This window comes from Bidens hawaiensis, unplaced genomic scaffold (genome assembly GCF_021521415.1).
Source record: "Bidens hawaiensis isolate Kalapana, Puna unplaced genomic scaffold, B.hawaiensis_p1.1 tig00041672_1, whole genome shotgun sequence".
Lineage (NCBI taxonomy): Eukaryota > Viridiplantae > Streptophyta > Magnoliopsida > Asterales > Asteraceae > Bidens > Bidens hawaiensis.
Window position 1 is genome coordinate 81,312 of NW_027497375.1, and position 17,312 is coordinate 98,623.

General features: G+C 33.7%; 2 protein-coding genes, 2 long non-coding RNA genes and 1 pseudogene across 4 annotated transcripts; 2 read left to right on the forward strand and 3 right to left on the reverse strand.

Moving 5' to 3' along the window:
• Nucleotides 1-652: 652 nt before the first annotated feature.
• Nucleotides 653-1,489, reverse strand: LOC143593088 (pathogenesis-related protein PR-1 type pseudogene; annotated as a pseudogene).
• A 1,786-nt stretch (nt 1,490-3,275) lies between these two features.
• On the reverse strand, nt 3,276-4,028 carry LOC143593089 (basic form of pathogenesis-related protein 1-like). Its single transcript, XM_077072828.1, has one exon. The coding sequence runs from the start codon at nt 3,943-3,945 to the stop codon at nt 3,430-3,432; it is 516 nt and encodes a 171-aa protein (XP_076928943.1). The 5' UTR covers nt 3,946-4,028; the 3' UTR covers nt 3,276-3,429.
• Nucleotides 4,029-5,848: 1,820 nt separating this feature from the next.
• On the forward strand, nt 5,849-10,508 carry LOC143593091 (uncharacterized). The gene is made up of 3 exons (XR_013146040.1): nt 5,849-6,084; nt 6,381-6,465; nt 10,156-10,508. It is a non-coding gene; the product is annotated as an uncharacterized LOC143593091 (long non-coding RNA).
• LOC143593090 (uncharacterized) lies at nt 7,634-8,808 on the reverse strand. The gene is made up of 2 exons (XR_013146039.1): nt 8,664-8,808; nt 7,634-7,873 (listed from the first exon to the last, which is right to left on the reverse strand). It is a non-coding gene; the product is annotated as an uncharacterized LOC143593090 (long non-coding RNA).
• A 4,709-nt stretch (nt 10,509-15,217) lies between the features above and the next one.
• LOC143593080 (uncharacterized) lies at nt 15,218-16,105 on the forward strand. Its single transcript, XM_077072822.1, has one exon. It carries the CDS (start codon nt 15,218-15,220, stop codon nt 16,103-16,105), a length of 888 nt encoding a protein of 295 aa, XP_076928937.1.
• Nucleotides 16,106-17,312: the final 1,207 nt, after the last annotated feature.

A 17,312-nucleotide genomic window follows, 5' to 3' on the forward strand; every position in this document is an offset into this window, starting at 1 on the left:
GGTGATGTGTAATTGGAAAAGTATGGTGAAAAATAAATGAAATGATAAAAAAGGAATAAGGTGAGAATGAATGGTTTTGATGTAATGAGATTCTATGTATAATGGATGATTCCGTTCCATTAAACAATCAAACATCACTTTTTTCATTCACACGCAACGAATTATTCAATTTCCTTTGTCATTCCTATATACCAAACGTTACCTAAGCATTTCAGTATAATAACATGCCTTGAGCTAGTGGTGGAGTGGTAAGAGAGAGACTTGGTGGCCGAGTGGTAAGGAAGAGACTTGATGTTTCATGTGACCCAAGTTTGATTTATGCCCACAACATTTAGTTTCAAAGGCATCAGGGTGATGGTGAGAGACTAGACGAATAGGTGGCTTTCACTAGTTGGATCCTTAAACCAAACGGATTTTATCTCACCGCACTGTCATGCCTTCAGGCGAGTGTTGACGAACGTTGACCTTAGGTGAGGGTTTATGCAGATCGAAAGACGAGTGTATCCTGAAATGGTGAATTTAGCTAGTAGCTCATTTGAATGATTCATTATGCGTTAAAAAAATAAGGTTATATGCAAATTTAATAATTTTAATCATATTCCTTTCGTATTTTTAGAATTTCTACACAAACAATTCAATTTAACTAGCATAACATCATCATCACAATATATACATCTATGATCTATATATTCAGTCGGTACCATTTGTGCTAGAACCTAATAAGGTTTCTCGCCATCATAATTTCCCGGAGGATGATAATTGCAAGTCACAAAATATGCGCTATTCACGCACTTGACCCTCGCACACCCAATGTGGATGGATGTTTTCCAAACCACTTGAGTATAATGCAAACACATCTTAAAAGGTGGGCATGAGTTTAACCCGTAATTGTAATCAGCCTTCTCATCAACCCACAACTTTATTGCATCCAAACCTGAGAACTCCTCATACCCTACTGCGATATTCTCGCCATATTGTTCACTATTCGAGTGTACAAGGGCGCAATCGACCTTTCTTTTATTGGCATAGCTTTCTGCAAATTGAGCGACAGTAGCATTACAGGACATAGGCCCCAGACCAACCTCTTTTCTAACCGCATTGTGGGCATTCACATAATCTTGTGGTGCATTTTTGGTATAAACGAAACGTAATATCAATATGAATACAGCACAAACAAGTGGCCAGTCATGTTGGAATCCCATATTAGCTGTTCATAAAAAGTTTAAAATGCTTTAGGTCTATTGGAATCAAATGAACTGCAAGATTGATATTTATAGGCATAATTGTTGAGAAGTTTCCAAACTTGAGGTGTAAACCATAGCAAAAAAAATTTATTTTCAGCTAAAAATTTAGGTAGAATAACTACCATTCCTAAAAATTTAGGTAGAATAACTAGCGAAAAGATGAAAGTTTTATTTTTGTCAATTGGTTTATGTTGTAACTGCAAGAGAAATAAGATGTACAAACGATTTTCACGGTCCGACAAAAGAAGGTGACAACCAGCAAGATCTTAGTGGTTGACGAGTTTTGTCGGATGACAAGACATTATTACTGGATGACACTTGTTGAACAACTGGATGATGTGGAGAGACACATGGAAAGTAAGTTGATGTGTGTACTGGTAATCTGCTATCTTAGATAACAAGTTATCTAAAACCACTTAATTCTAGTCAACCCCTTAAAACCATTTTTTTTCTTTAAATCACCTAATCCACCAAAAAAATTCCCAGGGATTTTTTTTTCTAGTCAAAAAAATATCTAGTCAACGTTTGTATTGAGCCTAGGTACAATTTTTTCCCCCAAATTTTTATAATTGAAATTTATTATATAATGGTTTAGATGTATATAACTAATATAGGTTATAAAGTCACAGGTTAATATGCGCATTACACGGTGCATGTGACAAAGAATTTGGCAATAAAGTTATATCTAATAGTTTTTAATGTTGTTAATTTTGAAGATGTTAATGATTGGTAACCTGAAGTAGAAAACAAAAAAAAAAGGTTCACTTGTCTAATGCTTCCATCCCGCTCCGAACAGGGATTTCAACATCATCTCATACAAAAAGATAAGAACGAAAATATAAAAATTGATGGCACTTCATTCATTTTGTAATAGTAATAATGACAACAAACTAACAACGATAGTAATAAATTAATAACAATTATTTTTTTAACGGCCAAGAACATATAATTGCTTAAATACTCTGTACGGGATGGCTCAATGATAAAATGTAACTGTCAGCTAACCCAACTTAATCGTATGGAGCCCTTAAGCGTCTCCAAGTTATCTACAGTTCAGGGCAAAACCCGTCCGCCCGAATGCTCACTGGTGGTAAAACTCGGACACCTTAGAATATATCGAATTGGAGATCACAAAGATCTGAAACTTCCTTCATTGAGCCATTCATATCCTCTCCAAAATGTTGACAGTGAAGTTTGAATTTGGGTCTCAATTAAGAAACTCAGGTTTCTTATCACTACACCACATTAGAAAGGATTGATAATAACAATTATGATATTATAATAATAATGATATAATTAATAACTATTATAGCTATTAGAGGCGCATCTTGTTGCTTTTTATCTTCTGTTTCGTTGTAAACAGTACTAACTGAATCAATAATAATAGAAATAACAATTATAATATAATAACATAAATTACACTTATAGGAAAAGTAAAAGTTATAATAACTATTAAGAAATAAAAAATAATATAATGACAATATTATAATTATAATAAAGAAAATTGGATTTAAATAATCTCACCTTTTTGCAGTTGGTCGATAACAATCTCATCCTGAAAAATATAGTTTTCAACGATCCCGACTTTCACACTAATAGTATTCATTGGACCTCCGTTAAAAAAACTTTACTCTGTTAAGTTTTTTCCTGGATATCAAACTAATTTTTTAGGACTTTTGATTGAATTGAGAATATCAATGGATTGATATTAAACTTGTATCAAAACAGTGCTCCAGATGACTTGATTTTTTTGTAATTAAAAGTTTAAGCACTTGAATTGAAGCACCGTTTCATCGTTTGAAACACCATTTTAAAGTAACTTTTACATCAACCGACTCATGTGGCACCCCATATTTTCCCGTTAACTCTGTTAGAAAATACTCTGTTATCTTACACGTCACACATAACATTTACACGAGTCAGTAGCCTATATTATACTTTTGAAAATATATAATGACAAATATATAAAAGACCACAAAAGAGGTGGTAATAGAATAAGTATATTTAGGCCGAGTTACAAGACGATAATTCAACATCAAATCCATTTTGTCTTTTAACATCAAAACAACAAGGGCTACAACATATTTAGCCGTTTGAAATGCATGGATTACTTATGTTACACAAATATTATTATTAATCATTGCCTTAACTAACATTGTTATAGGCCGCGCATTGATCTATACGATTAATAAGGGCGTTGGCCTTCATAATTCCCTGGAGGACCGTAACTACATATAACAAACCACCAACTATTCCGACACTTAACTTTAGCACAACCTAGATAAACAGAATCACGCCAAACCACTTGCGTGTAGTGACGGCACTCATCACCGACACAAGAATTTGATTGATACTCGTAGTATTGTTTCTCTCCGACCCACATGTTGACAGCGTCAGTTGTAGTAAATTGGTCGCCATAACCTTCTGCTAGGTTTTCCCCAAAAGGGCCTTGAGAGTGCTCCATGTCACAATCACCGAGCCTATGGTACGCATACCCACGAGCATAGGCCGCGACCGTTGTGTTCCATATGAGAGGTTGCACCTCGACTTGGGCTCGTGCTTTGTTATGAGGAACAAGGAAGTCTAAGCCCAAATCTTGGTTATGTGGAACAGGCCGAACAGCCTCAGCATAGGAGAAGTGTGCGAAGCATGAGATTATTGTAAGAAGAGTGGCTAGTGACTCGGTCATTTTCAGCACCATTTGTATTGGTGGAATGAAGCATAATACAAGGGCAATACTTGTTTCTATTTATGTACAATTTTTTACTCCGTATATTTGAACTTTTACCTTTTTTTTTCATTAACATGATGGGAGCCACTTGTACACCAAAGTAAATCTCTGGGTAATTATAAAATATGGCCTTATAAGTCATAATTTGTGGGTATTTAAACATTTAGCTAATGATCACATTGTTCCTTAACTTTTGGTCTTGATTGTGATTATCCTACCCCACAACAAGAAAACTATTGTAGGTTATAAAGTCACAGGTTAATATGCGCATTACAAGGTACATGTGACAATGAATTTGGTAATAAAGTTATATCCAATAGTTTTTTATGTTATTAATTTTGAAGAAATTAATTATTGGTAACATGGAGTAGAAAACAAAAAAAAAAGTTCACGTCTAATGCTTCCATCCCGCTTCAAACACGGATTTCAACATCATCTCATACAAAAAGATAAGAACGAAAAAGTAAAAATTGAGTGCACTTCATTTTTTTAAATCTTAGTTTGCCACTAAAGATCACACATAAATGACAAGTTAAAAATATATTATTTACTGTAAATTCATTTTGTAATAGTAATAATAATAACAAATTAAAAATAATAGTAATAACAATTATTTTTTTAAACCAGAGAATTACATAGGTACTTTATATGGGATGATTCAATGGTAAAAGGCTATCGCCAGATGGCCCAATCCAGTTGTACGAAACCCTTAAGCGCCTCTAAGTTATCTAAAGTTCCGGGGAAAGCCCACCCGCCCGAAAGCCCACCGGTGGTAAAATCCGGAGGCCCTTAAGATCGAATTGACGATCAAAAAGATCTCATACTTCTTTCATTGAACCACTCATGTCCTATCCAAAGTGTTGTCAGCGAGGTTTGAACCTGTGCTTCCATTGAGAAACCCAGATTTCCTTTCACTAGCTACATCACATTAGAAAGGACTAGTAATAACAATTATGATATTATAATAATAGTGATTATTATTATAGCGGCGCAGCTTGTTGCCTAATAACGGTTATTTTCTAAGATAATAAAATTATTATCGATCAATTGTATAAAAATTGAATTATTAAAATCCAATCTTCCTAATAATAACTAACTAACAATCTGATAAATTGCATATTGTGTCCAAATTTTATAATTCCTAGTAAGTTTTCATATTGTGTTAGTTCCACACTCCACATTCCAACATTAAAATTAGTATATTAGTTGTTATTAGTAAAACTGAAGATGGTTAAGACTATTGTTTGTCATAGCTTTATCATTATCATGGCAACGTAATGAGACGAACATGCCAATAAATAAATAAACATATCTTTACTATATATAATACATTTCATGAGGGCAAATTAAGACGTTTTTGCTTTAAGGGATTTACAAACCATAAAACACATGATACAACCTATAAAGCATGTTTAAGTGGGGCAAAATGATCATTGAAACTTTAAATATCACGTGTTTTTCAATTTCATCAATAGAGTTACAAAATTGACCTCTTATCTTTACTAACATTTTGTTAAATTTGAAGAATAATTACAAGTTTTTCCCTTCATCTTTACTAACATTTTGTTAACTTTAAAGAATAGTTAAGTTTGCCCCTTCATCTTTAATCTCTATTTGACAACTTTATTTATTTTTTTATTTTCTTCTGATTTTTTTAAATATATTATGTCATAAAAAAAGGAAGCATACCGATTACACGTTGTCGACGTTTCGATATAAATTTTATTGAATATCTAAGTGTGGATCATAAGGTACAAGTCATGGCTGCATCATTGTACAAGTTTTTTAAGTGTCAATGTTTAACTTTTTTGATAATTGTTAACGGTTTTTTTTCTTTAATCACCCAGCGAATAAAGAACAAAGTTTCCCAAAGAAACTGTTCCCTCCTACTATGCAGTTACCAATATGATTCAAAGGCTCCAACCGTCACGCATCATAAACCTCAAAAAGAATTAAATCATATTATTTATTATCTTCCAATGTCTAACTTAGATAATGGCGACCATGTATATGCTTTGATCAAATTAACAGAACCCGCAATCGTTTAGACGGCCTTCAATCGACATCATTACTTCCTGATAGGTCTTGGATTGAAAAATACACATCAAGGTTTGTTATTTTCTTCGTCAAATTCATATGTATTCTTTGATTAATTAGTGACTATTTTGCAAACCCAAGGTTATGGATTTCCTAATAAAATCGTGATTGATTTGCAAACCCTAGGTTAACATCGGTATGAAGTTCGCCTGGTTCTGTCTTATATATGCTAATCAGTATTTGGGGTTTAATTTGCATATGATTATGTTTGAATGAAGAAGAATCAGTTAATAGTGTCATATCGCTTCAATCTGTTTGTGTCGTTTTATGAACCGGTTTTTTACACTTATTATTTAATTGTTGTGTAGATGATTTGGGTGTTTAGAAGAAGATGGTGATAATCCTTCAATTGGAGTTGCTGATGATGAATGTCGTTTGTTTGATTGCGAAGAGGTAAAATTTTAGTCCTTTACAAAACTTATTAGGGGGTGTTTGGTACAGAGAATGGAATTGTAGAGAAATGGAATAGAGAAATGGAATTGCAGAGAAAGGGAATTGGTCTGGAGAATGAGAATTGACTGTTCTGTTTGGTAGTACAGAGATTTCAGTAGAGAAATATAGCTGAGAATCATTTCTCTTGTTTGGTACATAGAAAATAAACAGAGAATTATATCAACTTTATCATTAGCACAAGTATTTTTTTCATAACAAATATTTATTAAAAAATTAAAAAAACATATAAAAAGATGCATAAATTCCAACCAAAATACGCATTGATCAAACCAATTCACATACAAAACATAGTTTTTAAGCAAAAAACATCAACCATAGTTAAAACCAATTCACATACAAAACATACTTCAACCATACACAACTATCCCATTGAACCATCGGTATACAACTCGACCATCTCAATTTTCTCTTCTATTGTCAACGCAAGAAAAGAACGTCCTAGATCCACATCTTTACCAATCAAATGAGCTGCTTTGAACCGTTTTTTCGTAGTGATACATAAGTTAACAATTCAACCATCTCAACATCTTTACCAATCAAATAAGCGGCTTGACATTTGACTGACCTCTGCATAAGTTAACAATTCAACAATCTCAATTAATTAACCACTTCCTCAAAATTATTTTATAAACAAGGTGTCACACTATAAAAGCACAACATTTTGACCAATTTTATAATGGCATTTTATGATAAAATACTATAACATATAAGATAATCAGAAACTAAACATCACACTTAATTTCACTATGCTATACTACTTCCAAACCCAAAAACATGCATTATCTGACTATGGAATTGGAAATACGTTCTTTTAGCATCCTCTTTACCAACATGCTTAACATAAAGATTCAACATTTTAATCAAGATAAATAATCTAGGTAACAAAATTAAACCCTTTAAAAGGTCCAGCAACAAAATTTAAAACACAAATGGGCTCAATTAGCAACCAACAAAAAAACAGTTTCATCCACAAAAACTAGATCTTTTAAAAGCATACCACTTAGTTAGAAAAGATGGGCTTAGTGCACTACCTGCACCCTGTTTGCCAACAAAACAACATAAAAAGATGCAAACTTTAAGTGAAAGAAGCATGATTATCTGCAAAAAGTAAACCCAAATTGATAACTGTCATAACTGTCAACAACACTTTCTCTACAAACAAAAAAGAATTTGGCGTTTCTGCACAAGGATGGATTTCTCAGGTAAAGATAACTTTCTCTGTATTTGTAATAAGGTTCAATGAATTTATGATAAATATTACTGTTAAAGTATCCAGCATCTGCAGCCTGACTTATCTTGAGGTCCCTCAAACCATTGATCCCATGATGGATTTGCAGGCCCAATTGTCCTGCCACCGAAAACAAACCAACCGTATAAAATTACCTTTCTGCCCTCGCCGATCGTATCCATCATGCTACATAAAGAGTACTACACTTATACTTGCAGTCACATATGGCTTGACAAATTGGGTGTAAACAAGCCAAACCACTTGTGAGTTGAGATCAGCTCCCTAAAAGCTTGAATCGAGACAAGCTTAAACGAGCCTGAGCCCCATCTCAAACTTAAAAATAAACATGTTTCACAAACGAGCCCGAGCCTAAGCTTCGCTTATCAAGCTTGAGCGGGCTCACGAGCCTGTTACTTATATAACAACATAATAAATTTAGTATATATTTATCTTATTATTATTATTATTATTATTAAATAAAGTTTAAAATAACTAAATAATATATACATGTCATATACAAAAATTATACTTAAAAAAAGTTATTAATGCATATAAATTAAATAACTAATAAACAACAAATGAGTCAAGTCCGAGCCGAGCTTGAGCCTGAAAAACCACTCGCGAGCTGAACTCAAGCTTTAGAATATATAGCTCAAAACAAGTTGAGCTCGAGTCTGGTAAATTAAACGAGCCGATCTCAAGCATAGTCTAGTATGGGCTCAGCTCAGCTCACCTCAAATAAAAAGTTATGGAATCAGGTGCTTACCATTGCACCACTCCTTGAAGGCTCCTAAAGGGTATTTTAGACATTTAGTTGATGATTACATACATTTACTAAACTTTTGCATTATTATGTTATCTAATCCAAATATGTTAATTTTCTTAACGAGCAAGAAACGAGAGAACTTACTTGGGAAGTAGTGGATCCGGCCTTGTTCCAACATTATTCAGGATTCCGTCAAAACAACGATAACAATTATGTTAAATAATCATTAATCACAAATAAAAAGAATTAATAAAGCATATTCATACTCACTCCTTGCAAGCAACTGAGGCTGATTCCATTTTCTCAAGCTGATCCAACTCCTCCTGCACAAATGAGTGTTTAATTATTTAATACATGTTTTATAAACAATGCTTTAACTTGCTGTTTGTAGAACTCTGCATCCTGCAAATCGCGACCGTCGTCAAGTCCTTCGGCTAACGGAAGGCCATCAGTGACACGTGCAATCATTGTCAGCTTCACCATCTTTAGTTCGAGAAGCTGTCACTGTAATAATAATAAATCACATAACAATAATATTATAACAGATTGATACAAACAAGATGAACATTATTTTCTATCCTATTTCACAATTCATTCAGGTGAGCATAATCGATTGAGAATTAACTTGATTCAGGTGAACATAATTGCAATTTGATCTGGAAAATAATAAGAAATTGAAGATTACCTCATGCTTATGTGATAGGATCCGACGGATTCGAAACGGATACAGAAGAAGGCAAATTGAATTGCGATTAGGGTTTTGGTGATCGAAAAATTGGGGATGCAGTCCAAATAGAAATAGAAATACAAATAGAAAGATCGAACAGCTGGGAGAATTCTTTCCATTTCTCCGCTTTTTTTAGAGAAACGAAATCAGAGAAATGGAAATGGTTTATTTCCATTTCTCACCTCTTTCTTTCATAAACAAACAAGAGAAGTCTTTCCAATTCCATTTCTCACCCCTCAATTCCCTCTACCAAACACCCCCTTAGTGCTTGGTTTTTATCCTTAAAAGAGTTGTAATACTTGAATTAATTTAGCATGACTTGATCTGTATTGTGAGCATGTTTGGGATTGCTTCTTAAAAGTGCTTATGGCTTTTTGGAGAGGCAAAATATCCAAAATGCCCCTCCAAAAGCACCTAAAAGCTCCAAATTAGCTTTTAGGTGCTTTTGGAGGGGCATTTTGGATATTTTGTCTCTCCAAAAAGCCATAAGCACTTTTAAGAAGCAATCCCAAACACCCCCTGTAAATACATATTGAATTTAAGTTTAACTTAAACCCTAAATTATAGATCCACATAATGCATATTTCAAGTTGGTGTTAAATTTATGATTAAAGACTACGTTTTTCCACATGGTGCGTGCGTGTGTTTTGTAGAATTGTGGGGCTAATAATATAATACCATTCGCAGTTGTTATACCAGTTATAGGTGTGATATTGATTGAAAGTTAGAGATTAAATTTATTAGAGGGCAAAAGCATATTCTTAATGTTGTATACAAGCATAAATAAACAATCTTTTTACAGGTAACATAAAAGATTTGCACTTGATGGTTCATTAGTGCAATTCTTATACTTGATAATATAACTCAAATATCTAAGTTTTACTAATTAAAATGATTTTTTTAGTATAGGTTCATCAAGAGTGAGAAAGTGGTGAAAGCAAGAGGGAGCTGGGAGCAACATGGAGCAAATGATATCACTATTAATAGCAAAAGAGTGATATTACAGGTGCACTGGTGAATTGTCAACCTTATTATTGAAGCATTCTTTGTTTATGAGATTTTATCTACGTCATATATATATAATTTTTGTTATTTTATTCTCATTCTAGAACAAAATCTTTAAATATAACCAAGATGAGGTGTTGGGAAAAGCAGAAAAATATCTCTCAACCTTTAAAGATCAGCATGTAGCTCGACTAGAAAGTGTAGTGTAGCAAAAGGAAAACCTTCTTATGTTGAAGAATTACAAGTTCAAGGTGTTTCTAATCCTGAACTTTTAAGGTAGGTAAATACTTTTCGAAGCTTTTGTTCTGTTACATGTTCTCTTTTCTGTCTTTCCTAAAGGAAAGAATAAAGTTATTGCAATATTAATTTCATGGTGTGTTGATAAGTAGTAATGCTAATTACAAAATAATTGCACCTTTTTTTTCTTCCAAATTTGTAGTTGATACGACAATAATCATAAAAGCTTGAAAATACAGTTTTCTTTCGTTCTCTTTATAAAATGATTGTTATACCGATTATGTTATGAATCATGTCAATTTCTATTTGACTTCATTATGCCAAAATCTTTAGGTGACATTGAAAGAAGCTTCAATGGTTATTTGATTTTTTTTTACCAGGCTGACAAGATTTTACTTACCACAACAACTAAACTTGCAGTTATGGATCATGAAAAGAAACAAACATTTCTCATTCAGAAAGATATCAAATGCTGGTGAGACTACACTTTTTTCTTTATCTTTTATCTTAACGAGCTAAAGCACTTGAGATCATCTTGCTAAAATCTCTAATCGAACTAAGCTTAAACGAGCTCAAGCTTGTATAAGATTATTAACTTGTTTAATAAATGAGTCAGTGCTCGAGATTCACTTACTGGGCTCGAGCCGGCTCGAGAGCCTAAATGATTATGCTATTAATTATTGTTATGTTAAATACGTATATATAATAATATTATGATAAAAAAATAATATATTATGTTATATAAAATATTTAAAGAATATTAATGAAATAATAAAAAAAGCATATAAATTAATTAATGAATAAATAATAATGAGTGGAGCTCGAGCTTGAAAACTAATCACAACCCAAGCTCGAGCTTTATAGATAAAGCTTGTTATGAACTGAACTCGAGTTAATATATCACATTCTGGTCAAGGAGGAGTGGAAACATATATTTAATTTAAGACTAAGTAAATAAATAGATATATTCGGTGTTTTCTTTAGTTTTATTATTCTTAATTACGCACAGTTATTTATTTATTTATTTTTTCTATTTTTAACTTATGATGCATTTAAATCATTGTAATATGAAGGATTAAATATTGCTAATTGTTGTATATGTAGCCATGTATATACTGCATGAGTGGAGATGCATGAAAGGAAGAATTCATGCTCAAGTGACTAATTAATTGTATTTCATTCCTTATCAAGAACAATAAGCTCTTTTAAATATATTGTAATTTTGAGGATCAAATGCAGTTTCACGAATGTTATATAAGATGTTTTTAAACTTTAAAACACATTTATTGGTTTACGTATTCAAATCATTTCTTTTAGCTACTTTTTATTTCAAATTCTACCTTCATTTACTGTTAGACCAGCCTACCTAAAATAATTATTAAAATGCAGGATGCACTCTTTTTTTTGTTGAAAGATAACAGATGAAAAAGGTTAGTAGGTACGCCATATCAAATAGCATCTATGAAAACGAAGGACCAGACAATCTATTACTAAACCTTTGTTAAGTGTTGTTCCCGCCTCATCGCGCGGGCACTCAACTAGTATAAAGTAAATACGAAAACAAGCTTTTTGAAAATTTCAATGGCATTGTTCGCCACCAAGTAATTCTCTTCGCAACCCATGTTTCATGGCGTTGATTAGTACGTACATGCAAGTCAAACCAAATACAATAATTTCTATCCCGTGAATGATGTTAAATCAAAACCTTTTAATATTGGAGTATTTTTTTTAAAGGCATGCTCCTAAATTACACTTATTAAATCCATCTAACACTTTAACGTGGGGATCGAGCCCTAGGAATGAATGAGGGCACCTACTGCGCGCTAGGCCAAATTAAGCCCTTTGGTTTTTAACATTTATTTACCATCTTTACTTTTTAAAAATATACCTTCTTTATATAAGTTAAGAAAATAATATGAAAAAGTTTTGTGTACAATTCAAACTTTTCACAATTAGTTGAATAGTATGATTTCAAAATAATGGTGACATTACAAAATAAAGGATTTTCAACTATAAGCAAATCTGTTGGTAATTTGTCATTGAAAGCTTTTCGAAAATATTGGCACGAATAATAATTTTTCCAATGAATATTTAGCAACGAATAATTTCCAAAAATTTGTAAAAAACAATAAAAAGGTGTTTTACTATTTTAGGGTGCATGGTATATGTAGATAAAAAACATATTTTTTTATCTTTAAATTTGTGTATAAACTATCTCACAACATTTAAATTTATTTATTTTTAGTAGATGGGATCAATATCGATATTTCATCGATAATTACTTACTGATTTCTGTTATGTGATTTTCGGTTGATGAACGTGGTTTTTGTCCCTCTTTAGATTATATGATCAACATATATTGTGAAAATCTTAGTCAGTTTGACGAAATTAAAAAAACCTTTGGGGTCGAAACTCGAACGAAGGAATCAAATTTGTTGTTCATACGGGGTATGGGGCAAGTAAAAATGAGATTTGGGGAAAATCTTTTGAAAATAAAAAAGGGGGCATTTTATTCACCAGACTTGAATAAAAATGTTTTTAGCCTTATTAAGACTACAAGGCTAAAATTTAATGGTGATAAACGTTCAATTGAACCTATGTTCATGAAGATTTTCAAAACCGGGGTCCATACTCCAAATATGGGGAAACTTTTAGATGATCTTGGTGACCCACGCAACTTTGAAGATTACAAAAATAATCATCTTAACAGTTACTTTGAATCCCTTGAATAAGCCAAGATCATAGCAGATATGATAAGATTAATTCTTTATTAAATGATCTTGAGCTTAATTCAATGGAAGATTGTGTTGGTTTATTGGATATGATTGAGATAACCACATAAATTTGGCTCTTCCGGACACGGCGTACTTGTTATTATACGCCGATGACATTTTATTGACCACCTCCTCTGAGAGGCTTCGAGCTACCCTCATGGATCGACTCGGTTAAGAGTTTGCTATGAAAGATCTGGGCCAGGTTAGCCATTTTCTAGGTATTTCGGTAACAAGAACGGGTAACACAATGTTTTTGTCTCAGAAAAACTACACTCGTGACATTATAAATCGAGCGGGCATTATCTTGTAAACTAGTAGCCACACCCGTAGACACCAAAGGAAAACTCGGCTCTTCCGGACCTGAATTTGAAGACCCGTCGTTATATAGGAGCTTAGCCGGTGCCCTCCAATACCTAACCTTTACCAGACCTGATATTTCTTACGCGGTCCAACAAGTCTGTATGTATATGCACTCTCCTCGTCTATCCCACTGGGACAGTTTGAAGAGAATAATCAGGTACCTTCGTGGCACATCTGATATCGGTCTCACACTAGGCCCAGTAGCGTCTCCTACGCTACGTGCCTACACCGATGCTGACTGGGCTGGGTGTCTGGACACACGTCGTTCTACATCGGGATACCGTGTGTATCTTAGTGATAATCTCATCTTCTGGTCATCAAAGAGACAAACGACAATTTCCCGATCTAGTGCTGAGGCGGAATATCGAGGCATAGCTAATGTCATAGCGGATATTTGCTGGATACGAAATCTGCTACTTGAACTTCATCGACCGCTCACACGGGCTTCTTTGGTTTATTGTGATAACATCAGTTCGATTTATCTTTCCGGAAATCCAGTTCAACACCAACGAACAAAGCACATCGAGCTTGATATCCACTTTGTTCGTGAGCAGGTACACCGCGGTCTGGTTCGTGTATTGCACGTCCCCTCTAGATATCAAGTGGCGGACATTTTTACTAAAGGACTACCGAAGGCATTGTTCGAAGACTTTCGATCCAGTCTCAGCCTCCGAGAACCTCCAGCTTCGACTGCGGGGTATAATAGTATCCATATATTTATGTAACATATTTGTGAAAATATTGATAATGATCTCATTGTATAGAGATAGGATTTGTTCCCATAAATTACGGGATTCGGTTATTGTATATATATGGTTGATTATCAATGAAATCAAGCAAGGAATTACAATCCAATAATTCAAAACAAAGTTCCTTCAAATGGTGGATTAATTAGTGTTGAAATAATCAATTTAAATGGTATGATTTATTTCTGCTTTTACATATGATTTTTCATTTATAATAAATCTTTTTAATAAATGTTGATTTCCTTTCATTTGACATGATTGAGCTGTCACTAAATTGGAGGGATTGATTGGATTAGTCTACACGTTTATGACCAGACTCTTTTTGGGTATATAAAGAGACCATTGACTAAGGGTTAAAGCACACAAGAAGAAACACATTCTTCAACACTTCCAACCACTTTGTTCAGTCTTCTCAATCATATTTCTTTGTTTGCTCCTTACAACTGCATCTGCTTGCTGTCATCCGCTGCTTACATCAATTAGCAACCAGTAGGTTGAAGGCTCACAACACCATTACACCATGAAGCTAGAGTAATCTGTGATATCCAGTGTAATACCATTTCATGTTTTTCACTGTTATATTTTTTGATTCTAGCTTATATCTGGAAGGTGTTTGTTCAATAAGAAATTGTGTTTGTCTGTTTGATTACTTTGTCAAAGGAAACCATATTGTTAACATGGTATCAGGGCCGGGTGCTCGTGATCCTGGTTCCTTTGACAAATATTACGGTTTATAAAAGCCCTAATTTTTTAAGAAGAAAAACCTAATTGAAACGGTTACAACTAATGTTTGTTTCTATTAGGCATCCTAGGTTTTTTCTGCTTCCTTGAGTTTAATCTTATTTTAAAATGGGCCCAACCAATGCTGCCGACAAAATGAGTAACCTAGATTTTGCTGACCCTTTATATCTTCACTCATCTGACACTAATAATCTATCTATAATAAATCTCAAGTTAAATGGTACCGAAAATTACTCTATATGGGCAAGTTCAATGGAGCTTGCTCTTCTTGTTAAAAATAAAACTGGATTTATTGATGGAACTTGTGTCAAATCCACCACCAATCCCATTCTTGCTAAGAAATGGGAACGTTGCAACAGTGTTGTGTTGTCGTGGATTCTTAATTCAATAAGTGAAGAATTATATGTTGGTCAAATATTTTCCAAAATTGCTTCTGAAGTCTGGACTGAACTAAAAGAAACATATAATAAAATAGATGAGTCCATAATTTATAACCTACATAGACAAATTAACTCCACATGTCAAAACGGTTCATCCATCTCTGATTACTATCACAAGTTAAATTGTATGTGGAGGCAATATGACAAGTTAATTGATCTTCCTAAGTGTACGTGTGCTGATGCTACCGACCTTTCAAATTTTAATCAAAGAATTAAGCTTATGCAGTTTTTAATGGGGCTTGATGATGCATATCAACCTCTAAGAACTCAGATTCTTTCTAAAGAGCCTCTTCCTACTGTTAAGAATGCTTTTGCCTTAATTTCCAATGAAGAGTCCCACAGGGCTCTCAATCCGTCTGGGAAAACTCAGGCCACTGCCTTTGCTACTAGAGGCCCTGATCCTAGAAGAAAACCTTACAAAAGAGAACCCCTTAAATGCTCACACTGCAATCTCACTGGTCATACCATTGATAAGTGCTTTGAAATCGTTGGGTACCCTCCTAATTATAAGAAAAAAAAACAATCTTCAAAGAGCCCAACAAACCTCAAACAATGATCAAGATAGACAAAAAATGGCAAACTCCGCTCAAACAAGCCCTTTTCCATTCACACCCGAGCAAGTTAACAAGATCATGTCTTTAATTTGTGAAACGTCTGATAACGACGGACCCTCTTCTAATATGTCAGGAAAGTCTTTTTGCTCTATTGGCTGGAATACTTTTTTATGTCTAAACAGTTTTAAAAATATGAACTTCTCAAATCATTGGGTCATTGACTTTGGGGCTAACCAACACATGGTAATCTCTGAAAAAGGCCTTGTTAATTGCACCAATGTTTCAGAGCTTAACCTCACTGTTTCTCACCCTAATGGAACTAAAGCTCACATAACTAAAATTGGCCAATTAAAACTGTATGATCAGTTACCCTTAATTATGTGTTGGTAATTCCTGAATATAGTGTCAATCTATTATCTGTTAATAAAATGGCAAAAGAAAACAAAATTTACAGCCTATTTACTGAAAATAATTGTTATATTCAGGACTTTCAGCGCCAGACACATCTGATTACTGGTAGTGAAGTAGGGGGTTTGTATTTTGTCAACACCTTGAATAAAAGTCAGTCCTTAGGTGATTCTATTTTTGCTAACTCTACCACTATGTCGGCTGAATTGTGGCATAAAAGGTTGGGTCACCCCGCTGAAAATGTTCTACAAGTTCTTAAAAGTGTCCTACAACTTAATAATACAAAATCAAATTACCCATGTGATGTTTGTCATCAAGCTAAACAAACCAGAAATTCTTTTACTCCAAGTGATCACAAATCTGGTGAGCTAGGTGACCTAGTTCATATGGACCTATAGGGACCATTTAGGATAACAAGTAGAGAAGGTTACAAATTTTTCCTAACCATTGTTGATGATTATTCTCGTGCTGTGTGGGTTTACCTTTTGAAATCGAAAGATGAAGTGTTTCAAAAAATCATTGTCTTCTTCAAATTAATTGAAACTCAATTCAACAAAAAAATAAAAATTTGTCGGTCCGATAATGGGTCTGAATTTGTCAACAAACAAGTAGAACATTTCTTTGAACAGAATGGGGGTAATACACCAAACCTCGTGTGCTTACACACCTCAGCAAAATGGCATGGTGGAGCGTAAGCATAGACATTTACTTAATGCGGCTAGGTCTCTCATGTTTCAGGGTAATCTTCCCCTCAATATGTGGAATGAATGTGTGTTGACTGCTACATACCTCATAAATAGG